Here is a 25,414-nt window from a genome sequence, read left to right as displayed (position 1 = left end):
ACCCCAGCATGTGCAGTTGTGCACGCATGTTGTGCTAGTTAGCCAGCTCCCAATTAAACAATATCGTTTTAATTGTATACAAAGTTAATTAACAACTGTTTAGATTTCACTTAGCCTAGTATTAAAGGAACTTCATCAAAAATAATAAAAGTAAATGTTTCTTAGACCTTTTCACAAATTTAATTGAAGATGTCAGTCATTTAAAATCGAAAAACAAGTGAAAAAAGACAAAAATATGGAACCAAAAGATATGCTAATTACACATTTCTTGAGAAAAGTGCAACTCATATTAAAAATCGGTTCCTAGTTGCACATTTCTTGAGAAAAGTATAACTCTTATTAAAAACTTCTAGTTACACATTCTTTAGAAAAGTGTAACTCGCATCAATAACCGGTAGCTAGTTGCATATTTCTTGAGAAAAAATGCATCTCATATTAATACTAGATGGAATGTGCAACTAACATTGAATATAGAATGCAAGTTGCATATTTCTTGAGAAAAAGTGCAACTCATATTAAAAAATAGGTGTCTAATTGCACATATTTTTTAGAAAAGTGCAACTCGTATTAAAAAAAGCTTCTAATTGCACATTTCTTTAGAAAAGTGCAACTCGTATCAACAAGCGGTAGCTAGTTGCACATTTCTGTAGAAAAAATGAAACTCATATTGAAACCAGATGAAGTTGTATATTTCTTCGAAAAGTGCAACTCACATTGAATATAGACTGCTAGTTGCATATTTCTTGAGAAAAAGTGCAACTCATATTAAAAATAGGTTTCTAGTTGCACATTTCTTGAGAAAATGCAACTTATATTAAAAAATTATAATTACATATTTCTTTAGAAAAGTGTAACGCGTATCAATAATCAATAATTGGTTGCTAGTTGTACATTTCGTAAAAAAAATTGAAACTCCTATGGAAAACTTTACTAGTTGCACATTTCTTGAGAAAAAATGTAACTCATATTAAAAACCCGATGAAATCTATATATATTATAAAAAACAGAAAAATACAACCAACATAAATAATAAAAATATATAATACATATAAAGCATGGTTTGCATTTTTTGATGAATATCAAATAAAAAATGCAAAAGTAATATAAACAATCATAAAAAAGGCATAAGAAAATATTATAAGCACAAATGCCGTCTACTTTACTATTTGTACAAAATGAAACAAAACAAGTGCAATATGCTATATATATCTGAAGTAGCGATTCTCTACCGTAACGAACTGTTCTCGTGGGGGTATTGACATCGCTCTGCGAATCCAGAGGTCGTGAGTTCTACTGCCTCAGGGTGCCGTGACCTATAATTTTTATTTCCGTTCACTTGTTGCACGAATCTCGAAGGCAGATCCAATGGTTCTGGGGTCGACTGAGACATAGAAAAATCTCAGTCACCTGAGACTTAGCAAAACCGATAAGAAAAACACATGATTTCAATGTAGTGCACCAAAGTATATTTAACATGATTAGGTATACACCAAAATATATTTGAGATAATCATATAGTGATAAAGGATGACCTGATCTCCTTAGCAAGTAAGGTAGATAACTTGTGTAATTCTACAAATCCTTCCGCTGATCACCCGTCAGGAGATGCAACAAACTTGCAACCAAAATGAATTCACAACACACTTGCACGGTAATCCACCGACCACAAGAGGTTTGACCAAATTCCGTTTCCCAGTGCAACACCATATGCCATTTGAAATTTTAGTAGTAACAAAAACACCCTATCACAAAGAATAGAGAGAATTCCTTATTTGACACTACTTAAAGTTTCACTTCCTTATTTGGCCCTAAAAAACTTTTTCTTCCCTATTTGACATGTAAACTTCATTTTCTTCTCTATATGACACTCTAGTGCATTCTGAGTAGTAACGGTGTTACCTTGGGATGTAAAATGACGTTTCTACCCCTAGTTCAATATATATGTGACCAATTTGTTTACATGGGCAAAATAACATGATCTGGGCAGAGAACTCCCAATAAAAGTTGGCTCAAGTTGATTGGAGTCGGTTCTTTATCTACAGTTGTGCATGTCTGGGAGAATTAATTGTAAAGCAATTAAAAACAGAAAAAATGAATAATGGATAAATTAAAATATAGAAAGAAGGGAAAATATACATGTAGGTGCTCCATCGTGCCTCCTCCCGTGCGGCGCACGACTCTGATATATGCTGCGGTATGCAACATCGGGCCCTCATAGGTCATAGCAGAATAGCAGATGCTTTTTTGACTTCGTGTCCGAGGAGTTTGCTAGGCTGAGTCTGATTTTTTTTTTTACCGGCACGATCTAGGTACAACTTCCTTTCCAAAGTTACAAGGCTGCATGTGCTAGTGTTTTTGCATTGTGGAGAATGCCAAACAGAATGAGTTACGTGGGATGGTAGATGCGTGCATGCGCGAAGCGAATCTAGCTTGGAAAAAGCACTAATCTGAACTACCTACGTACGCGGACCTTTTCTTCCAGTTTCCTCTGTGTCCATGGAGACAGGGGTATAATAGTCCAAGAAAAATAAAGATAACGGTGGGATTTGACAGAACTAACGGTAGTGTCATATAGGGAAAAAGCTGAAATTTACATGTCAAATAGGGAAGAATTTTTTTCCCAGGGCCAAATAAGGAACCAAAACTTTAGGTAGTGTCAAATAAGGAATTCTCTCCAAAGAATAGGGTGTAGAGGATTCAACATGAGTGCATGCACAGTACAACAGAAGTTCTACAATAGGTAAACATGGTATAATCTGACATCCAAGAGTTTTTACATACCATATGTGGGGGTAGGCACATCGTGCGTGGGTGGGCGACCGTGCGGCGATCAGACTTGTCAGGTTCATGAATTGCTCGATCTTTTCTTCCAATGGGTGAGGCACGTTGGAGGAGGCGCTATTCTGTAGGGAGCACAAACCGCTCGAGGTGAGGTGTAATGTTTGCGTCAAATCCATGCCAAAGTTCTTATGAATCTTGGTGACTACGAGGGCTGTGGCAGATCAGGATATGGAGAGCAATGTATCTTTTATATGTTGGATTGTCAATCGGGTGGGTTGATCGGTAATTAAGATATCACGGACTACGTGGTGGGGTGATCCCTCAACTATGACGAGGGAAGGATATCGTGTTGGAGGACACTGGAGTATCGACCCCGAGGATGTGGTCGGCGGATGTGGAAGATGGCACCAGCGAGTGGTGAAAACCCTACGTCTAACATCCATGTGTCTCCTATGGACAATGATGGGAGGAGGCAAGACAATGACCGAAAGCGGGATGGAGAAGCCCTCAACCTGCTTTTCGCACTTTCTCAAGTGGCTTAGGTGGGCATTGGTCCTGCCGCACCAGGATCCAACCAGTGAGAAGATGTCCATCGGTAGACAAGTTGCATTAGTTACGATTCCAGCGACATATTGTTTGGTTTGAAGAAGTGAAAACCTTTTTTCATGTCTCACTTTGCATGAAATTTAATTGGATTTTTTCCTCCAACTTCAGTAGAATGCCGCTTTGTTTCTGTTAAAAAACCATGGCATGCACATATTTTCTCAGGATAAATTCATGTGTTTCTTTGTATCTCCGTTTCGGTTCCACCCAAACCGCTTTGTGCGTTGTTTAATTTCCACCCAAACCGCAATGTGCGTTGTTTAATTTCCGTTCCAAAAACTATATGGCTTGTAGTATCAAGGAATAGAGGAAGTAATATCAAGGAATAGAGGAAGTAATATCAAGGAATAGAGGAAGTAATATTCTAATGTTGCAGATTAATGTTTTTTCGATTTCCACGGGATTCATTATGACATTTGATCCTAATCTTAGGTTTTCAGAATAATACGAACCGTAGAGGCTGAAAATATTAAAACGACGAACACATTGACTTAAATCTCACCAATCTGGCTTTTAAAACTACTCTACTTACATTAAAATTCTTTTTTTTTTGAACAAGGAGAGGCGCCGGAGGCGCCAAATATATTCAGCTCAAAAACACATTACATTGTGCATTACAATACCCTGAAAATTAAGATTGTGAAGCTGTAAAATAGCAGGGCAAGTGCCATTTGAATGAGCTGAATTACTACATTGAAATATAGGCTCAGACTGAACTTGTCTAATGGCCTGTTGTGCGCAATTGTGTGCAACAACATTCAAATCCCTGCTAATATGATAAATCGTAGGTGCCAGCTCCTGTGATACCTGCTTGAAGATTGCAATATGTGGTCGAATTTCCCATAGAACCTGAGGATCGGTTGTCGAACTCGCCGCTGCAGCCCTTGCAAGTGATTGATTGTCCGTGAGGAAGTTAGCATGGTGCAGCTGGAGCAAACTTGCAGCCCTTGCAGCAAGAAGTAGTGCCAAAGTTTCAGCCTGCAATGGAGACGTGGACGAAGAAGAGGCCTGAATAGATATTCTGACATTGTTACTACCCTGCTGATACTGACAGAAAACACCAAGTCCTGTAGACGTTCCGTCCGCTGCACCTGGGATCTTACGAGTCTTCCATGTCGCATCCGAATACAGTTTGGGTTCTGTAATCGATAAGTCAGTTTTGATCGTGCTTCCAGGTTGAGCTTCAAGTTGTGGTCTTGTGCCTTCGTGGATTTGTTGGCTGGATTCATGTTCCTGCAAAGAAGAAGTCTAAAGCGTAGCGACCAATTCCAAGTTTTGCTCAATTGCATGTGCCATGAACTGAATTTTGTGAGGTGCTCCTTCTTTCCTGCCAAATAAATGATCGTTTCTAGATTTCCAAAGGCACCACATAAAGGTTAGTATATTCGTCAAGGAAGCATGAGGGTGATTCATGTTCAACAAGTTCACAATGATTTGAGAGAGGGAGTCACAATTAACCGTAAGATAATTTGATCTTATAAACCAAGGAGCTCTAGCAAAATTACAAGTAAAGAAAAGGTGTATATCATCTTCTTCGAGACCACATCTTGAACAAAGCTTACTGATGTGAGTGGAGTATTTACCAGCTCTTGCACCTGTAGGTAAAGCTTTCCTAAGAAATCTCCATCCAAAGGCTTGCACTCTCGGAGTTATATATTTATTTCTCCAAATTTGCTTCAAGAGTTGGACAGTAACAGGGTGAACTTGCCTTGGCTTTGACTCACCTAGTTCCTGTAGTCTTTGAAGACAAGCCCTGTAAGCACTTTTTGTGTTACATTTACCTGAGGGCGTGAATTTCCAACATAGAATATCGTTATCCTGTGAGGAGATGATTGTTGAAGTTCCAGAAGGAGAGAGGCAGTAAGTCATCACAAGAGTGTTAACACCAGAATACCAGCATTGTCTGTTTCCATATACATTCAGCATCGTCGATAATGATCTGGGCACACTCTTTGTAAGCTGGCAAAAGGCCATGACTCAACCAAACCTCACCTACACACCACTTATCTTGGCAACACACAAGAACTGTGTCACGACCTCGAACATGCCCTCGTCTTCTTCTTCTCGCTACTCCTCCTCAAAACCCATCGTCTCTACAAATTCAAGCAAAGCCGCATCCTTCCAGCTCACTACCACCACCTCGGCCGGCCAGCAGGAAGCCTCCAACAGACAGCAGCGCAGCATGGGTGACGCGGCCATTGCCGTCATGGAGGAGGAGGAGGAGGAGCACATATTCCGGAGCAGGTTTCCGCCGGTTGACGTGCCGGATGGCATCACCGTGCCTGAGTTCGTGCTGGCGGGCGCCGAGGCCTACGCCGACAAGGTGGCCCTCGTGGAGGCTGCGCCCGGTGGCCGGTCCTACACCTACGGCGAGGTGGCCCGGGACGTCGCGCGGTTCGCCAGGGCGCTGCGGTCCGTGGGCATCCGGAAGGGCCACGTCGTGGTGGTCGTGCTCCCGAACCTCGCCGTGTACCCCGTGGTGTCCCTCGGCGTGATGGCCGCCGGGGCGATCTTCTCCGGCGTGAACCCGCGCTCCCTCGCCGCCGAGATCAGGAAGCAGGTGGAGGATTCCGAGGCCAGGCTCGTGGTCGCGAACGAGGTCGCTTACGACAAGGTGAAGGACGTGGGCGTGCCGGTCATCGGTATCGGCGACCAGGAGCGCATGGCCGGCACGATCGGCTGGGACGAGCTCCTCGCCGCCGCCGACCGCACGGGCCCGCCGATGGTCCCGCTGGAGCCGGTGCAGCAGTCGGACCTGTGCGCTCTTCCGTACTCGTCCGGCACGACCGGGGTGTCCAAGGGCGTGATGCTGAGCCACCGGAACCTGGTCTCCAACCTGTGCTCGTCCATGTTCGCCGTCGGGCCGGAGCTGCTGGGGCAGGTGGTGACGCTGGGCCTGATGCCCTTCTTCCACATCTACGGCATCACCGGCATCTGCTGCTCGACGCTGCGGCACAAGGGCACGGTGGTGGTGATGGACCGGTTCGACCTGCGCACGTTCCTGGGCGCGCTGGTGGCGCACCGCGTGATGTTCGCGCCCGTGGTGCCACCGGTGATGCTGGCCATGGTGAAGAACCCCATCGCCGACGAGTTCGACCTGTCCGGGCTGGCCCTCAAGTCCGTGATGACCGCCGCGGCGCCGCTCGCGCCGGACCTCCTGGCGGCGTTCCAGAAGAAGTTCCCCGGCGTGCAGGTGGAGGAGGCGTACGGGCTGACGGAGCACAGCTGCATCACGCTCACGCACGCCGGCGACGACCCGGAAAAGGGCCACATCGCCAAGAAGAACTCGGTGGGGTTCATCCTGCCCAACCTGGAGGTGAAGTTCGTGGACCCGGACACGGGCCGCTCGCTGCCCAAGAACACGCCCGGGGAGCTGTGCGTCCGGAGCCAGTGCGTGATGCAGGGCTACTACAGGAAGAAGGAGGAGACGGAGCGCACCATCGACGCCAAGGGCTGGCTGCACACCGGCGACGTCGGATACATCGACGACGACGGCGACGTCTTCATCGTCGACAGGATCAAGGAGCTCATCAAGTACAAGGGCTTTCAGGTACCCAAAACATTGCAGTGCACAGATACTCTGTTTTGTTCATGTCTTATGCAGCAGAGCTGGAATGTGTTGCTTTCAGGTTGCTCCTGCGGAGCTGGAGGCCATACTCCTCTCCCATCCTTCGGTCGAAGATGCGGCCGTCTTCGGGTAAGTAGCAATTCGATCAATGCAATTCTTTCTGCTCACCAAACAATTATGAACTACTCCAACATGGTGTGCCTCGTGTGGTGTTGCAGGCTGCCGGACGAGGAGGCCGGCGAGGTGCCGGCGTCGTGCGTGGTGCGGCGGAGGGGCGCGGAGGAGAGCGAGGCGGACCTCATGGCGTACGTGGCGTCGCGGGTGGCGTCCTACAAGAGGCTCCGGACGCTGCACCTCGTCGACGCCATACCCAAGTCCGTCTCCGGGAAGATCCTGCGGAGGCAGCTCAGGGACCACTTCATCAACATCACCAAACCGGCAGCTTAATCAATAACGATTGGGAAGATAGGAATGTCTCAACTTCGCCGCTCGTTTCTTACTAGTACTCCGTAGCACACATGCCCAAGAACAGCACGTATATAATGTTGAAAAATTATTACAATGAGTGAACGTGTATGGCCCAAATTACGGACGCCGAGCATCTTAGAAGCGCTCGAAAAAATACAGTGCCAAAAATTTCATTGTACTAAAAATCAAAACATTTGCAAAGACTAATACACAACCGAAAACTAGGAAATAAAACAAATAATCAGAAGCTATCGGGTTTCAAACTCCTTTTCGTAAAAATAACCATTTCAAAATACAAATGCAAAACGACTCTGTTCTATCTACACAAGCTCTGTCAAGTTGGTTGTGCACTACACTAGAAGCGAGATATATAGGTCTCATTCTCACGGTTTCTCTTTTTCTTTCGAAAATCATATACACGAACAATGTTAGAGCAAGCCCGGCTGTCAACATATTGGATGTATGTTTTCGTTAAGAGAGAAAACAAGTCCATTTTTTTTTTTGCTATATGACAGGGTGGTGGCATTGGTGTTTGCGTGGAAGCTTTGTCTCAGAGCATATGGTCGATGTGTCTTAAATTAGCCTTTGGCCCCTGTAAATGATAGTTGCTCGAGTAAAGTCTGAAATAAACCCTGTATTTGTAGAGGGTATCCAAATCAAACCCTATACTCCTAATCCCACGAATCAGCACCCTAGACTTCCGGTTCCCGGTCTTTACTTGCATGAAGCTTATTTGCACCGGGATTTGCAGACGTGGCACAAGTCAACACCAGGATCGCGGACTCAAATGATTCGAACGGCGAGCCTGCCCTTTCCCCTTTGTCATCCTTGCAGGCCATAGCCGAAGTTCTGCTGCACTGTGATCACCGTTGTTTTGCTCAGCGTCTCCGCTGCCAAAGGTGAACCTGACCAGCACGGTTCAAAGTCACACTGACGGTCGGCGAACTTGTCAGCGCGAGGTGGAACAAAACTGAGCGAGCTGGAGGCCGCGTGCCGCCGGGATGTAGGTTGTGCGCCACGCTGCAGGTCACACATAGGGTTGCATGCCACATCGCCAAGCTCTAGGTCGTGCTCCGGGCTGCGGGCCGCACCATCGAGGTCCAGGCCACGCGCTATCGAGCTCCCGTTCGCGCGATGTGCTGCAGGCCGCGCCGTATAGGTCCCGGTCGCGCGTCGTGCTGCAGGCCGCGCTGTCGAGACCCGCCCGCGCTCGCGCGCCGTGCTCCAGGCCGCGACGTTGAGCTCCGGGTCGCTCTCCGTGTGCTACATGCCTCGCCGTCAAGATCACGGTCACACGTCGTGCTAGAGACCGCGCCGTCGACCTCCCGTTCGCGCGCAGTGCTGCATGCCACGCCGTCGAGCTCGTGGTCGCGCGCCATGCTGTAGGCCGCGCCGTCGAGCTCCCGTTCGCACGCAGTGCTGCTGGCCACGCCGTCGAGCTCGCGGTCGCGCGCCATGCTGCAGGCCGCGCAGTCGAGCTCCCGTGTTGCAGGCCGCGCCGTGGAGCTCCCGGTCACGCGCCATGCTACAGACCGTGCCGTCGAGATCCCGATCACGCGCCGTGCTATAGACCGCGGGGTCGAGCTACCGGTCGCGCGTCCTGCTGCAGGCTACGCCGGCGACCTCCAGGGCATGATTTTGAGTGACCCTGCCATGCTACACAACGATTTCGAGAAAGAGATAGAGCGACTGATGAAGATGATGATGTCAACGAGAAAGATATGGGACTTCCTGGCCACGTCACAGTATCCTTGTTTGGGAACTACACAAAGGCAAAAATAGATCGGGAACAAGAAGTTTAGGGTGATGATTCCCGGGATTAGGAGTATAGGGTTTCATTCCAATCCCCTCTATGAATACAAGGTTTATTTCAGACTTTACTCTAGTTGCTCATTCCCAATAACAGAGACATTCATTTCTAAGCTTTCTGGAATTATAAAACAGTGGAGCTGCACATCTTACAAAGTTAGTGCAACTTTTAATTTGAGAAAACTTATGGATTCATTCTTCACACATTTTTTTGGTGGTTAGGAGGGCAGTGCCACCCCCAGTCCACCAGAGTTCAAACCCCAGGTTTGACACTTTGGTGTCTTATTAAAAGGTGGAATATTCTTCTGTGGGAGACGACGTTCTCGTCGATAGGAGACGTCTGTGGTGACATCGTCAATCTCAAGACCCGTCGATGAAGTTTCTTGGATGCAGTCTCTCGGAGATGCTCATAGGGGTAGGGTGTGTGTGCTTGCGTTTATAGGGTACTACGCAACGGATTAGGATGATCCTATCAACCTAATTTTAACCTTTTCTTAGTGCGCAGAGCTGGCCTTATAGTGGTACATGATATGTTTTGTGCAAAATTATATATTTTTTTGTTTTGTTTTGTTTTGTAACGGCTAACTGAACCAGCCAGTCGGTGCAAATTTATAATTTGATGATGCACGTCTTCATCCGTTGAGAAATATAATAACAAATCAAACGACTAATAAACGAGAAACAAATCTATTTCAACAAATGTTAACCTTTTCTTAGTGCGCCGAGCCTTATAGTGGTACATAATATGTTTTGTGCAAACTTATGATCTGATGATGCACATCAACCGAGAAATAATAACAATTCAAACGACTAATGAAAAGAAAAAAAATTCTATTTGGAAAATGTATGTATATGGAGAATTCACGAGCTAAATTATACTCTCTCCGTCCCATGAAACATGTAATGTAAGATTTATCTAAATTTAAATGTATCTAGACATCAAGTAGTATCTGGATACATCAAAATTTTGACAAAGCTTTTACATGTTTCGTGGGGACAGAGGAAGTAACACTTAAAAGTCCCACGACACGGTAAGCCGAAACTATGTAACAAACAGAACCTGCGATAAGTAGGTACTCAAACGCAACGACGAAAATAATGTAGTCCTACCTAACTATCTAACGAAAACCCCTGCGGGACTATATCAGTTCAGTTGGCAGCACCGTCCTCGGGCAGCTTGCCCATCCACGCCGGCGGCAGCATCCCTGTCTGCTCATGCACCGTGGACAGAAGCGGCGGCAGCATCTTGTAGAGCCCGGCCATCTGCTGCAGCGCGCCGCCAGCGGGGGCAGCCTGTCCGGCGCCGGCGCCGTCTCCGTTGCTCCAGATGCTGATCTTGGGCTGCATGCCGCTGACCGCGCCGGCGTTGATGCGCGCCATCTCGGCGTACATGCCGCTGTCGATCATGAGGTAGTCTCTTAGCGCGTGGTAGTTGCCGCCGAGAGCGTTGAGCATGGACGCCACGTACTCCGTCTTGGCCTTGCCCACCAGCGCCAGGGACTCGGCCTCCTGCTGCTTGGCGTAGAGCTTGGCGTCCTCGCACATCTTCTCCTCGAAGAACTTGGCGTCCGCCTGCGCCTTGCGCGCCTCCGCCACCTTGGTCTGCTCGAACAGCGCCGCCTCCGCCGCCTTCTGCCGGCTGTAGAACAGGGCGTTTGATTCTTGAACCTACAAGGACACAGTCAATTAGATCGATCAATGAAACTGACCATGAGAACACGCATGAATGGAAGTATATATATGTATGTTACCTGTGTGTCGTACTGCACGGTGGCCTTGCTGAGTTGCTCGGCCTTGAGCTTCTCGGTCTGGCGCATGGCGTTCTTGCGCTCGACCTCCATCTGGAGCTCGGCCTCACGGATGGCGACGGCCTTGGCCGCCTCCACCTCGGCCACCTTGGCCTGCCTATCCCAGCCGGCCTTCTTCATGGCAAGCTCGGCCTTGGCCGCGGCGATGTCCGCCTCCCTGGCGTTCTCAAACACCTGCACCTCGGCCTTGACCTTGGCCTCCTCCTTGAGCCCCTGGCCCTGCTGCCGCACCGACAGCACCTTGGTCTCGGCATCGACCTTGGCGGCGTTCTGCTTGGTGAGCCCATCCCTCTCCTTGGCTCCCACCTCTCCCTTCATCCGGGCCTCCGCCACGTCCACCCTGGCCTGGTTGGCGGCGTCCTGCTGCGTCTTCTGGCCGAGGTAGGAGAAGTACTCGTGGCCGGGCACGTCCACCAGCTGCTTCACGTTGGCGTTGTAGATGAAGAGGCCGAACTGGTTGAGCTCCAGCTGCACCTGTTCGAAGACCTTCATTTTGAAGGACTTGGTACCCTTGAAGATCTCCTCCATGGTGAGCTCCGCCGCCAGCACGCGAGTCTCGCCCTCGATGATGCCCTTGACCAGCTCGTGGACATGGCTCCTCGAGGTGTGCAGCGGCGCGATGAGCTTTGCGTAGAGGAGGAGCTGCGCCTCCAGGTCCTTCCTGTCCGACTCCTCGTCGCTGGTGGCCGTGATCTTGGGGCCGATCGTGAACACGGCGGGGAGGATGAAAGGCAGCTTCTCGGCGCTCATGGCGTGCACCTCGAACTCATAGTTCTCCGGCGAGATGCTGAATTTCTTGCACTTCTGCCCCACGAACACCCACGCCTTCTTCGCCAGCTTGACGTCGTCGATGCCCCAGCCGGTGATGGCCAGGTACTCCGACGCGTCGGCGACATGGAAACTCGCCATCTTCGACCCCCGCAGCTACGCCTTAGTTTACGATCTACGGCGAGAGCTAACTACCTTCCGGGAAAAAAGTTATCGTCGAGAGAGAGGTTTAGGAATCGCGGCGATGAGTACGTACGTGGCTACCTGCCGAATCTGGTTTCGCATATATATAGCAGGCTGTTGCGTCGTGATTGACAGGAGTCCTTCTTTGTCGATCAGGATACGTATATACATTTGAAGAGGTATCAGAAACATAATTCATATCTAATCACGTAGATACACCTGAAGGAGTAGTAGTTACCTTGGACATTTATGCAATCCGGAAATTAGTAGAGTTATTATCTCTTCACGGTTCAGGAGGTTCAGGAAATTGGGAGAATTCTGCGTCGAACAGAATCCGCGAATACAATGTAGAAGGTTTTTAGAGACAATCCATCTCTTGTATTACCTGTGTCTACAAAAGAATATCAAAAGTTTGATTAAATTTAAATGTATTTAATTTAGTGTATAGATACATCGGAATTTAGACAAATTTTCGATATCCTTTTATGGACGGAGGGAGTACTACATCGATCTATTCCGAAAGATAAACATCTGATGGACTAGTATGGATGTAGGGCATTCATGCAATCCCGGAATAAATAGGGTCTATTCATGGTTCACGAAACCGGGAGTGTATGTCTCGGTCAACACTTCTTGTTTGATTTTGTAAATTTGTTCATACATGTCTCAAAGAATTTGTTCTACCATATTGTAGGTTTGTAATTTTTCATCCAGTGCAAAGGCGACCCAGATGTACAGTCCGTTAACTAATTCTCAGTGCATTGGTGAATTTGTTCATATATCGATCTAAAATGATGTCCATCGCGCTATAAGTTTGTTCATCTGGACCAGTGCAAATGAAATAAAGTTTTTCACAGTGTTAAAAAAGAAATATTGCATGGATCTCAATGTTGGATTGACGTTTATCGGTGTCGACCGAGAACTAAGAAATTCTCAATGGAATGAGAACTAACGAAACCGAGTTTTCTTAACATTTAATGACGGAAGTGAGTTTACAAAGCCGTTCATATGTATCTAATATGGTTCAAATAAAACATATCAGGTTATAAGAACTTGTTCCATAGTCAAAAAATGTAATCTTGCACACATCTCAATGTCGCGTGGATAAGTATACCTGTTAACATAGGGCTAAGAAATTCTTGGTGAAGTGAGAGTTAGCAAAATGTGAATATGAAAACCGTCTCTTATGCTTTGTTATTTCTCAACACATTAATTCTTAGTCGACCACTTTATCCATCTTTTGTATGATTGATAACTAAACTGCACAAGACTAACATAATTGGGGCTAGATTAACACGTTACTACCTTTTCTGTCTTTTTTTGTAAAACAACCACTCATGAGGCAGGACATTGCAGATTACAGTGATGACCATCATCAAACGCTTTAACAAATCGTCTGTATAGCGGGGCTGGTTTGTCATGGTCGAGTTGGCAAAAAGCGCCATGTAGACATGTTGAATTCGAAGGAAAATAGGCTAGAGAGGCAGATGCTGGAGAGATTGAGGGTGACAACGAAGGAGAGTAAGTCGCAGAGCGCAGACGAGGTCAGGCCCTAGCTAATCCTATATAACTAAGAAGTTCATCCCCACTACCTATTTCTCTAAATATGCAGCTATGCCACCTCAGCGGGCCCACCACATCATGCCACATCAGCTTTTTTTTCTAGCCCCAAAGCATACAAGTAATCTTCTATGATAGATAGCACATACAGTTATTGGTTCGATCGGCAATCAATTATTAGTCACCACCACTGCAAGATATTCAACTCTTCGGTTGATAATTTGCCAATGAATTGTATTAAACTGCTATGCCTCTTTTGAGCTTCGGCAATCAATTTTCAGCCACCACCACTGCAAGATAGCAGTGAACGATTACCGACTCTTCAGTTGGTAATTTGTCAGTTAATTGTATTAAACCTCCAAGCATCTCTTGAGCTTCGTATTCCTCATTTATGCATGGCTAAGCTAGGCTTGCAGTTTATAAATTCATCATACCATGGACCGGTTGCTTGCTTGTGTGGCTGTGTACAGTCTAGCTTCGCCGTCCGGATACTTTACCTCACCTCCACTACTACAGAGCCGAGTTTTTGGCGCATGGCCGGCGGCCGGCGACGGCGGCGAGCGTCGGCAGAGTGAGACGTGCCGTCTGCGTGTTTGAAAGTGTATTTCATTTTGGGGAAGACAAAGCACCAGCACGGTGCCATCGTCTTCGTCTGGGGCCTGTACTGGACCATGGCGAGCTTCACCTGAATGACTGAAGCCGGATAGATGACTTTGACAAGAGAAGAGAATATGGGCATAGAACCTCGCCAGCAATCAGCGTGGTGGTGTGGTGCCTCCTCGACATGTCAACCAAGCGACACCTCCTGGAGCTGATTATTAAGGCTGACCGGGATCTACTCTTGCAAATTCTGGATCACTACAAACGTGTATGGTTTGATTGATTTTCTTTGTACGAAAGACCTCTGCCCTCAGCGTCCATCATGGTGGTGTGCTGTAAGCTGACCAGGTACTTGCTCGCCTGGATGCATGATACCGAGACCCGAAATTATGAATTTATGGGACTGGTAAGAAAATCTTAGTTGTCTTAGTCTGTGATATTCCATACCTTTCCCCTGATTTCTCATCTTCATTACTGATTTACATACTAACACATGTCAGCATGTTTTATTAACATATGAATGGCTTAACATTGATGTTTAATTGCTTATGTTTACCAGTTTGCTTTCAATAACAATGCAGGTCAGGTCGGTATACCTCTTGAAACCAACAACATCCATTATGTACATAGAAATCCGAAAAAGACATCCTTAGAAAAGTTGACAACTAGGGGTTAGAACAGGCAATTATTACTTGACTGGTGATGTTACAACTCATTTTCAGCGTTGGGGATTTGATGTATCATGTATGGCGTCTCATCACATATGGTTTAGAAAAGTTGGGTATTCATGTTTGAGAAAGTGAATATGTTTTCCAATATTATTTGTTCTTTACTTGAGCCTACGTAGCGAAAGTAAATGTTCCAAGTATTTAATTTTCTGAAGTTATTTGATAGAAAAAAGTTCATTCGGGTTCTATAATAAAAGTATTATTTATGTTCTCCACCAACTTTTCCTATTTTTAGTTTAACACATCACATTTTCACTTTCAACCTAGGTAACATGAATGACCGACTTTTAATGGATTTTACGTAGTGACTTAATAATGTTGCATTCATGCACAAGGAGGTCTCTTCGTGCTAGAAATTTTTGGCGATGTTTTATTAATCTTGCTTTCACTTATTTGTCTCCTTTTGATTTTATAACAAGATAACCTTTATTTCAGAAAGCAGAATGAAAATGGAAGGAGCTACACTTATGAGATAACGTACAACGATTGCAAAATCCGGTCAGACTACTTCAGGAAATAAGTCCACGATTTCCTGTATCCAAACAACAAAGATATAGTCTTATGGTTTATGAGATCTGGAGTTCCATCATTTGTATTTGGCTTTTAATCTCAACACAACTGTAGGTGAAGAAGGGACATTTTTAATCATTATTGTCCTTCGCAAATTTGTATTCATGTACTATATTTTAAGAATATTATTTCCTGAAGCAATGACTATCCGAGTACTGTCTAACCTTGATCCTTCTACATTCTAACTTCTTTCATAAGAATAAAATAATCACCTTCTTGCATATCAAGTGCTTAATTCAATCTAATGTGTATAAGTAATATCTCATTGTGACAAAGTATACATTTTATATTGGCATGGTCTAATTTCCAGCTTACTATGTTTTTTTTAACAAGTCCAGCTTACTATGTTAACATGGTTTGACTGTAACAATTCATTACATTGAAAAAACTAAGATTCTTCTCCTACCCCGCAGCAACGCGCGGGGTATCACCTAGTTACTGGAGAGATCAAGCACGGTGATGGTGGTGACCCCACGGCACTATGTTAGGATTTGTTTAAAGCATATTAAGATCTCTAGTGAACCCTCTTAATTGATTCAATTTCTGTAATCGAGTGTAACTAAATATGACATGTTAGCCTGATTATAAACACACACACGATACCGAGATAAAGATATCGCTTCCCACAATAAAGATCACATGGTATCAGAGCGGTTAATATGACGACGTCGATCCTAGACCTTCCACCACTTTCGCATTGCGCACCGTCCCGGGATATCAGTCTCTTCTCCTCGTGGATGTTGCACCTGGTCTCGATCCAAGGTCGGATCAGTTCTTTAGATATTGGATTTATTTTTCAAAATTTCAGTTCATTCGATTAGATCCAATTTAGCTAGCCAAATAAAATAAAAATCCTCAAATTGTCATATACCCTCCAAATTCCGGTGCAAACTGTTGAATGTAGATGGGCTGCAGCCCAGTTAGGCAGCCCATGTAGTCTACAATTCCTGAAATCTCAAGGCCCATCACGTTGGCAGCTTGGGACAGCCTTGGGAACAAAGTTTAATCACACATTGCTAGTTGGGAGAGAGTTGGAGTGGTATATAAGGGTTGATGTTCTAGTCATTCCAAGTGAGTGAGAATAGAAGGAGCCCTCGCGCACTCCTCCTCCTCCGCCCATCCCGCCTCGGCTCGGCACGTCACGCACGCACGTCGCGTTTCATGACTCGAGTTCGAGCACTCAAGGAAGCCTAAATTTTTACTTGGTGCACCAACTGAGTTGGGTACGTGTCGACCTGCATGTGCATGCTCGCTGCGTGCTATACAAGGACACAGATCAGATCTGGAGAGAATACAGTTCTCAGAACTCTCTAGTCCATCTCTCTCGTGAAGTTCCTTTTGCTGCGCTATTCTCTAGTCTTCCCCATCTCGGCGACTGCGTGCACAGCCGTCCGGGAGAGCAGGCCTCTGAAACTACGACGATGAGGGGCTTGGTTATAAGAGGCGGTTCTTCGGCAATGCCCACCATGAGGGGCTTGGGTTTTAGAGAAAGGCGGCGATGGAAGTTCCGGGAGCGAGGCGGTACACGACGTACCCAGGTTCACGTCCCCGCAGTGGAGGATCGCTACGTCCTGCTAGCAATCCAGTATATGTAAATATGTATACAGGGGGCCGCCATAGGCGGAGTTGTTGGATCTAGTCTAGTTCTAATCCGCGGGTTGCGGTTTCTAGGCGTGTCGCCTCTATAATTATGTTTTTTAATTGTGTGTCCCTATGGGGTGCCCCTGCCTGGCTTTATATATCAGCCAAGCTAGGGTTTACAAGTTTCATGCTTGTTTTATGACAATACCTACATGTTTTATACATACTTTATGATGATTTTATGCGTTTTTCGGAACTAACCTATTGACGAGATGCCGAAGTGCCAGTTCTTGTTTTCTGCTGTTTTTGGTTTCAGAAATCCTAGTAAGGAAATATTCTCGGAATTGGACGAAATCAACGCCCAGAGTCTTAAAATTGGACGAAGCTTCCATAACACCCGAGAGCCGCCAGAGAGGGGCCACAGGGCCACCAGATGACACCCTGGCGCGGCCAAGGGGGGGCGCGCCCCCCTGTTGTGTCACCGCCTCATCATCCTTCCGACTCCGCCTCTTCGCCTATTTAAAGGTCCCTGACCTAAATCTTCGATACGGAAAAGCCACGGTACGAGAAACCATCCAGAGCCGCCGCCATCGCGAAGCCAAGATCTGTGGGACAGGAGTCTCTGTTCCGGCACGCCGCCGGGACGGGGAAGTGCCCCCGGAAGGCTTCTCCATCGACACCGCTGCCATCTACACCGCCATCTTCATCAACGCTGCTGTCTCCCATGAGGAGGGAGTAGTTCTCCATCGAGGCTAAGGGGCTGTACCGGTAGCTATGTGGTTAATCTCTCTCCTATGTACTTCAACACAATAATCTCATGAGCTGCCTTACATGATTGAGATTCATATGATGATGCTTGTAATCTAGATGTCATTATGCTAGTCAAGTGAATTTTACTTATGTGATCTCCGGAGACTCCTTGTCCCACGTGTGTAAAGGTGACAGTGTGTGCACCGTGTGGGTCTCTTAGGCTATATTTCACAGAATACTTATTCACTGTTATGAATGGCATAGTGAAGTGCTTATTTATATCCCTTTATGATTGCAATGTGTTTTGTATCAGAATTTATCTGTGTGCTACTCTAGTGATGTTATTAAAGTAGTCTATTCCTCCTGCACGGTGTAAAGGTGACAGTGTGTGCATCGTGTAGTACTTGGCGTAGGCTATGATTGTGATCTCTTGTAGATTATGAAGTTAACTATTGCTATATATGATAGTATTGATGTGATCTATTCCTCCTTTCGTAGTGTGAAGGTGACAGTGTGCATGCTATGTTAGTACTTGGTTTAGTCGTGTTGATCTGTCATGCACTCTAAGGTTATTTAAACATGAATATCGAATATTGTGGAGCTTGTTAACTCCGGCATTGAGGGTTCGTGTAATCCTACACAATTAGTGGTGTTCATCATCCAACAAGAGAGTGTAGAGTATAGCATTTATCTATTCTGTTATGTGATCAATGTTGAGAGTGTCCACTAGTGAAAGTATAATCCCTAGGCCTTGTTCCCAAATACTTATCATCGCTTGTTTATCGTTTTTATCGCATCCGTATCGCTCGCAATATTACCACCATTGACTGCACGCCAGTTGTAGCGTCAAGCTATTTTCTGGTGCCGTTACTACTGCTCATATATATTCATACCACCTGTATTTCACTATCTCTTCGCCGAACTAGTGCACCTATTAGGTGTGTTGGGACACAAGAGACTTCTTGCTTTGTGGTTGCAGGGTTGCTTGAGAGGGATATCTTTGACCTCTTCCTCCCTGAGTTCGATAAACCTTGGGTGATCCACTTAAGGGAAACTTGTTGCTGTTCTACAAACCTCTGCTCTTGGAGGCCCAACACTGTCTACAAGAATAGAAGCACCCGTAGACATCAGGCACTTTTCTGGCGCCGTTGCCGGGGAGGAAAGGTAAAAGGTACTCACATTCCGGATCTCGGCTACTAAGCTATTTTCCGGCGCCGTTGTAAGTACTCGAAGCTATTTCCTTTAGATCCTGCAATTGCATCTTTTTGTTTCTTGTTTACACTAGTTAGGCATAATGGAAAACAACAAAAATATGAGAGATCTTTATGAACTTTATCTTGAATTAGGACATGATGTGTTTGAAGAGAGAATTAAAAAACCCTTGGAACTTTATATGCATGCTAATGGGAATGTTATTAATATGAATGCTTTGAACACTATTGTTGCTAATGCTATGGAAAATTCTAAGCTTGGGGAAGCTGGTTTTGATGAGCATGATCTTTTTAGTCCCCCAAGCATTGAGGAGGAAATTTACTTTGATGATACTTTACCTCCTATTTATGATGATTATAATGATAGTGGTCTTTTGGTGCCGCTTACTATGGAGGATAAAGTTTATTATGATGATATTATACCTCCTATATTTGATGATGAGAATAATAATGATAGCTACTTTGTTGAATTTGCTCCCACTACAACTACTAAAATTTATTATGCTTATGTGGAGAGTAATAATTTTATGCATGAGACTCATGATAAGAATGCTTTATGTGATAGTTATATTGTTGAGTTTGCTCATGATGCTACTGAAAGTTATTATGAGAGAGGAAAATATGGTTGTAGAAATTTTCATGTTACTAAAACACCTCTCTATGTGCTTAAAATCTTGAAGTTGCACTTGTTTTATCTTTCTATGCTTGTTGCATTATGCTTCATGAATTTGTTTACTTACAAGATTCCTTTTCATAGGAAGCATGTTAGGCTTAAATTTGTTTTGAATTTGCCTCTTGATGCTCTCTTTTGCTTCAAATACTATTTCTTGCGAGTGCATCATTAAAATTACTGAGCCCATCTTAATGGCTATAAAAAAGAACTTCTTGGGAGATAACCCATGTGTTTATTTTACTACAGCAATTTTATTTTATATTTGAGTCTTGGAAGTTGTTACTACTGTAGCAACCTCTCCTTATCTTTATTCTATTGCATTGTTGTGCCAAGTAAAGTCTTTGATAGTAAGGTTGATACTAGATTTGGATTACTGCGCAAAAACAGATTTCTGTCTGTCACGAATTTGGGCAGGGTTCTCTGTAGGTAACTCAGAAAAATCTGCCAATGTTTGTGAGTGATCCTCAGATATGTACGCAACTTTCATTCAATTTGAGCATTTTCATTTGAGCAAGTCTGGTGCCTCTTAGAAATTCGTCTTTACGGACTGTTCTGTTTTGACAGATTCTGCCTTTTATTTCGCATTGCCTCTTTTGCTATGTAGGATGGATTTCTTTGTTCCATTGACTTCCAGTAGCTTTGGGCAATGTCCAGAAGTGTTAAGAACGATTGTGTCACCTCTGAACATGTGAGTTTTTGATTATGCACTAACCCTCTAATGAGTTGTTTTGAGTTTGGTGTGGAGGAAGTTTTCAAGGGTCAAGAGAGGAGGATGATGTACTACGATCAAGAAGAGTGAAAAGTCTAAGCTTGGGGATGCCCCGGTGGTTCACCCCTGCATATTTCAAGAAGACTCAAGCATCTAAGCTTGGGGATGCCCAAGGCATCCGCTTCTTCATCGACAAATTATCAGGTTCCTTCTCTTGAAACTACATTTTTATTCAGTCACATCTTATGTACTTTACTTGGAGCGTTTGTTTGTTTTCATTTTTGTTTTGTTTGAATAAATGCATGCTTGTGTGGGAGAGAGACACGCTCCGCTGGTTCATGGGAACACATGTGTTCTTAGCTCTTAATGTTCATGGCGAAGGTTGAAACTGCTTCGTTAATTGTTATATGGTTGGAAACAGGAAATGCTACATGTAGTAATTGGTATGATGTCTTGAATAATGTGATACTTGGCAATTGTTGTGCTCATGATTAAGCTCTTGCATCATATACTTTGCACCTATTAGTGAAGAAATACATAGAGCTTGCTAAAATTTGGTTTGCATGATTGGTCTCTCTAAGGTCTAGATATTTTCTAGTAAAGTGTTTGAACAACAAGGAAGACAATGTATAGTCTTATAATGCTTGCAATATGTTCTTATGTAAGTTTTGTTGTACTAGTTCATACTTGTGTTTGCTTCAAACAACCTTGCTAGCCTAAGCCTTGTATTGAGAGGGATTACTTCTCATGCATCCAAATCCTTGAGCCAATAACTATGCCATTTGTGTCCACCATACCTACCTACTACATGGTATTTCTCCGCCATTCCAAAGTAAATTGCTTGAGTGCTATCTTTAAAAACTTCAAAATTTATTACCTCTTATTTGTGTCAATGTTTTATAGCTCATGAGGAAGTATGTGGTGTTTATCTTTCAATCTTGTTGGGCAACTTTCACCAATGGACTAGTGGCTTCATCCGCTTATCCAATAATTTTGCAAAAAGAGCTGGCAATGGGATTCCCAGTCCCAAATTAATTAACCTAAATAGACACTCCTCCATGGTATGTGATTTTTGGACGGCACCCGAAGGATTCGGTTAGCCATGGCTTGAGAAAGCAAAGGTGGGGAGGAGTGTCATCATAATAAAACTAAAATAAAAAGGCACTCCTTCATGGTATGAGATTGTTGGCAGGCACCCGAGGATTCGGTTAGCCATGGTTTGTGAAAGAAAGGTTGGAAGGAGTGCCACCCAAAAATAAAAATAATTCATGGGAGCCGCTCTTTGAAGGTTTGTCTGGCAAGGGGGTTAGAGTACCCACTACCATTCGTTGACAACAACAAACACCTCTCAAAATTCTACTTTTATGCTCTCTTTATGTTTTCAAAACCAAAGCTCTAGCACAAATATAGCAATCCCTGCTTCCCTCTGCGAAGGGCCTTTCTTCTACTTTTATGTTGAGTCAGTTTACCCATTTCTCTCTATCTTAGAAGCAAACACTTGTGTTAACTGTGCATTGATTCTTACATACTTGCTTATTGCACTTGTTATATTGCTTTGCATTGACAACTATCCATGAGATATACATGTTACAAGTTGAAAGCAACCGCTGAAACTTAATCTTTCATTGTGTTGCTTCAATGCCTTTACTTTGAATTTATTGTTTTATGAGTTAACCCTTATGCAAGACTTATTGATGCTTGTCTTGAAAGTACTATTCATGAAAAGTCTTTGCTATATGGTTCAGTTGTTTAATCATTGTCTTTATCATTGCTTTGAATTGCTGCATTCATCTCATATGCTTTACAATAGTATGATTAAGATCATGTTGGTAGCATGTCACTTCAGAAATTATCTTTGTTATCGTTTACCTACTCGGGGACGAGTAGGAACTAAGCTTGGGGATGCTGATACGTCTCCGACGTATCGATAATTTCTTATGTTCCATGCTTGTTTTATGACAATACCTACATGTTTTATACATACTTTATGATGATTTTATGCGTTTTCCGGAACTAACCTATTGACGAGATGCCGAAGTGCCAGTTCCTGTTTTCTGCTGTTTTTGGTTTCAGAAATCCTAGTAAGGAAATATTCTCGGAATTGGACGAAATCAACGCCCAGAGTCTTAAAATTGGACGAAGCTTCCAGAACACCCGAGAGCCGCCAGAGAGGGGCCACAGGGCCACCAGATGACACCCTGGCGCGGCCAAGGGGGGCCGCGCCCCCCTGTTGTGTCACCGCCTCATCAGCCCTCCGACTCCGCCTCTTCGCCTATTTAAAGGTCCTTGACCTAAATCTTCGATACGGAAAAGCCACGATACGAGAAACCATCCAGAGCCGCCGCCATCGCGAAGCCAAGATCTGGGGGACAGGAGTCTCTGTTCCGGCACGCCGCCGGGACGGGGAAGTGCCCCCGAAAGGCTTCTCCATCGACACCGCTGCCATCTTCACCGCCATCTTCATCAACGCTGCTGTCTCCCATGAGGAGGGAGTAGTTCTCCATCGAGGCTAAGGGGCTGTACCGGTAGCTATGTGGTTAATCTCTCTCCTATGTACTTCAATACAATAATCTCATGAGCTGCCTTACATGATTGAGATTCATATGATGATGCTTGTAATCTAGATGTCATTATGCTAGTCAAGTGAATTTTACTTATGTGATCTCCGGAGACTCCTTGTCCCACGTGTGTAAAGGTGACAGTGTGTGCACCGTGTGGGTCTCTTAGGCTATATTTCACAAAATACTTATTCACTGTTATGAATGGCATAGTGAAGTGCTTATTTATATCCCTTTATGATTGCAATGTGTTTTGTATCAGAATTTATCTGTGTGCTACTCTAGTGATGTTATTAAAGTAGTCTATTCCTCCTGCACGGTGTAAAGGTGACAGTGTGTGCATCGTGTAGTACTTGGCGTAGGCTATGATTGTGATCTCTTGTAGATTATGAAGTTAACTATTGCTATGATAATATTGATGTGATCTATTCCTCCTTTCGTAGTGTGAAGGTGACAGTGTGCATGCTATGTTAGTACTTGGTTTAGTCGTGTTGATCTGTCATGCACTCTAAGGTTATTTAAACATGAATATCGAATATTGTGGAGCTTGTTAACTCCGGCATTGAGGGTTCGTGTAATCCTGCACAATTAGTGGTGTTCATCATCCAACAAGAGAGTGTAGAGTATAGAATTTATCTATTCTGTTATGTGATCAATGTTGAGAGTGTCCACTAGTGAAAGTATAATCCCTAGGCCTTGTTCCCAAATACTGCTATAACTGCTTGTTTACTGTTTTACTGCATCTGTACTGCCTGCAATATTACCACCATTGACTGCACGCCAGTTGTAGCGTCAAGCTATTTTCTGGTGCCGTTACTACTACTCATATATATTCATACCACCTGTATTTCACTATCTCTTCGCCGAACTAGTGCACCTATTAGGTGTGTTGGGGACACAAGAGACTTCTTGCTTTGTGGTTGCAGGGTTGCTTGAGAGGGATATCTTTGACCTCTTCCTCCCTGAGTTCGATAAACCTTGGGTGATCCACTTAAGGGAAACTTGCTGCTGTTCTACAAACCTCTGCTCTTGGAGGCCCAACACTGTCTACAAGAATAGAAGCACCCGTAGACATCACGGGTCCAGCTTGTCGAGTCCTTGTGCTGGTCCAGCTTCATAGTTTGCACCGGGTATGGCAATGTCGAGTACCCGAAGGGTTATGCCCACGTTAGTAGCCCCCGAGTGTCTGGCCGAAGTGAAGCTTCGGGCAGGGACTCAAGTTGTCTTCGCTGAATGTCTTGATCATCTGTCGAATCTTGTGCTTGATGTAGAGTCGAAGTTGCTTTCTGTCGGGTGCGCGAAGCGCTCCCGATGGGAGTAGCCCCCGAGTCTATGGGCGGGTGCTTGCAGCCACGCAAAGACTCAAGTTGTACTACTCAAAGATCTTGATGTTGATGTCGACGAGGTTTCCAATTTTTATCGGGTTCGCGACTAGCGCTCCCGATGGGAGTAGCCCCCGAGACTGTAGATAAATATGAAATAGTTATGTATAGGGTGTTAAAAACGCTAAGTCAAATACCGTACATGTCCTTGAGTTCCGAGAACATGATGTCGATGACTCTGATGATGTCATTGAGGAGTTGATGATTTGGATGATGGCCTAGAGGAGCCGATGATTTGGATGATGGCCCAGAGGAGCCGATGATTTGGATGATGGCCCAGAGGAGCCGATGATTCGGATGATGGCCTAGAGGAGCCGATGATTCGGATGATGGCCCAGAGGAGCCGATGATTCGGATGATGGCCTAGAGGAGCCGATGATTCGGATGATGGCCTAGAGGAGCCGATGATTCGGATGATGGCCTAGAGGAGCCGATGATTTTATCGGGTGCGCGTCCAGCGCTCCCGATGGGAGTAGCCCCCGAGTCTGGGCACTGATGCTTGCAACCGTGAGTAGACTCAAGTCGAGCAACCCGATGTTTATAGTTTTCTTCAGGTGCCGTTGACACATTATTGTTTATTTCAAGGGACAAAACGCACCTTGAGCATTGTTGATGCCATTGTTTGTAAGTTTATCGGGTAGCAAATCATTTGAGTGATCAGCTCGTGTTGCGGGTCTTGCTAAACCCGTTGTATGTGCAACTTTGCTTTCAACCGATGTATGTCTTGACCGTGGGTCGTTTTCGTACGTGTTTCATGATCCTTGCTATCTGCGGCACTCTTTGAGGCATCTATAGCAAAGGAAAAGAGTAAGGTTCTCGCTGTTTCATGATCCTTGCTATCTGCGGCACTCTTTGAGGCATCTATAGCAAAGGAAAAGAGCAAGGTCCCCGTTGCTTCATGATCCTTGCTATTTGCGGCACTCTTTGAGGCATCTATAGCAAAGGAAAAGAGCACGGTCCCCGTTGATTTTGCATCATTGCACTCGTAATTTCAGAGGCTTTTTTAGAGTGCAATCTCTAAGCGTACTTTCCATCGAACCGATGTTCGTTGAAATATACGAACAAGGTTCCTGAGGATGTAGTTCGGGTGTCCCGAATTACTGCA

The 25,414-nt window shown here is 44.9% G+C and overlaps 2 protein-coding genes across 2 annotated transcripts; one reads left to right on the top strand and one right to left on the bottom strand.

Annotated features, from left to right (window-relative positions):
* The first annotated feature begins 5,349 nt into the window (after nucleotides 1-5,349).
* LOC127324191 (4-coumarate--CoA ligase-like 9) lies at nucleotides 5,350-7,520 on the top strand. The gene is made up of 3 exons (XM_051352187.2): nucleotides 5,350-6,933; nucleotides 7,013-7,080; nucleotides 7,170-7,520. The coding sequence occupies exons 1-3, from the start codon at nucleotides 5,356-5,358 to the stop codon at nucleotides 7,396-7,398; spliced, it is 1,875 nt and encodes a 624-aa protein (XP_051208147.1). The 5' UTR covers nucleotides 5,350-5,355; the 3' UTR covers nucleotides 7,399-7,520.
* A 2,685-nt stretch (nucleotides 7,521-10,205) lies between these two features.
* LOC127324192 (flotillin-like protein 2) lies at nucleotides 10,206-12,416 on the bottom strand. Its single transcript, XM_051352188.2, has 2 exons — nucleotides 10,980-12,416; nucleotides 10,206-10,896 (listed from the first exon to the last, which is right to left on the bottom strand). The coding sequence occupies exons 1-2, from the start codon at nucleotides 11,943-11,945 to the stop codon at nucleotides 10,378-10,380; spliced, it is 1,485 nt and encodes a 494-aa protein (XP_051208148.1). The 5' UTR covers nucleotides 11,946-12,416; the 3' UTR covers nucleotides 10,206-10,377.
* Nucleotides 12,417-25,414: the final 12,998 nt, after the last annotated feature.

The sequence above is a fragment of the Lolium perenne genome, chromosome 2 (genome assembly GCF_019359855.2).
Source record: "Lolium perenne isolate Kyuss_39 chromosome 2, Kyuss_2.0, whole genome shotgun sequence".
NCBI lineage: Eukaryota > Viridiplantae > Streptophyta > Magnoliopsida > Poales > Poaceae > Lolium > Lolium perenne.
Note: the sequence above shows the minus strand (reverse complement) of the source record. Positions and strands in the feature narration are given on the sequence as shown.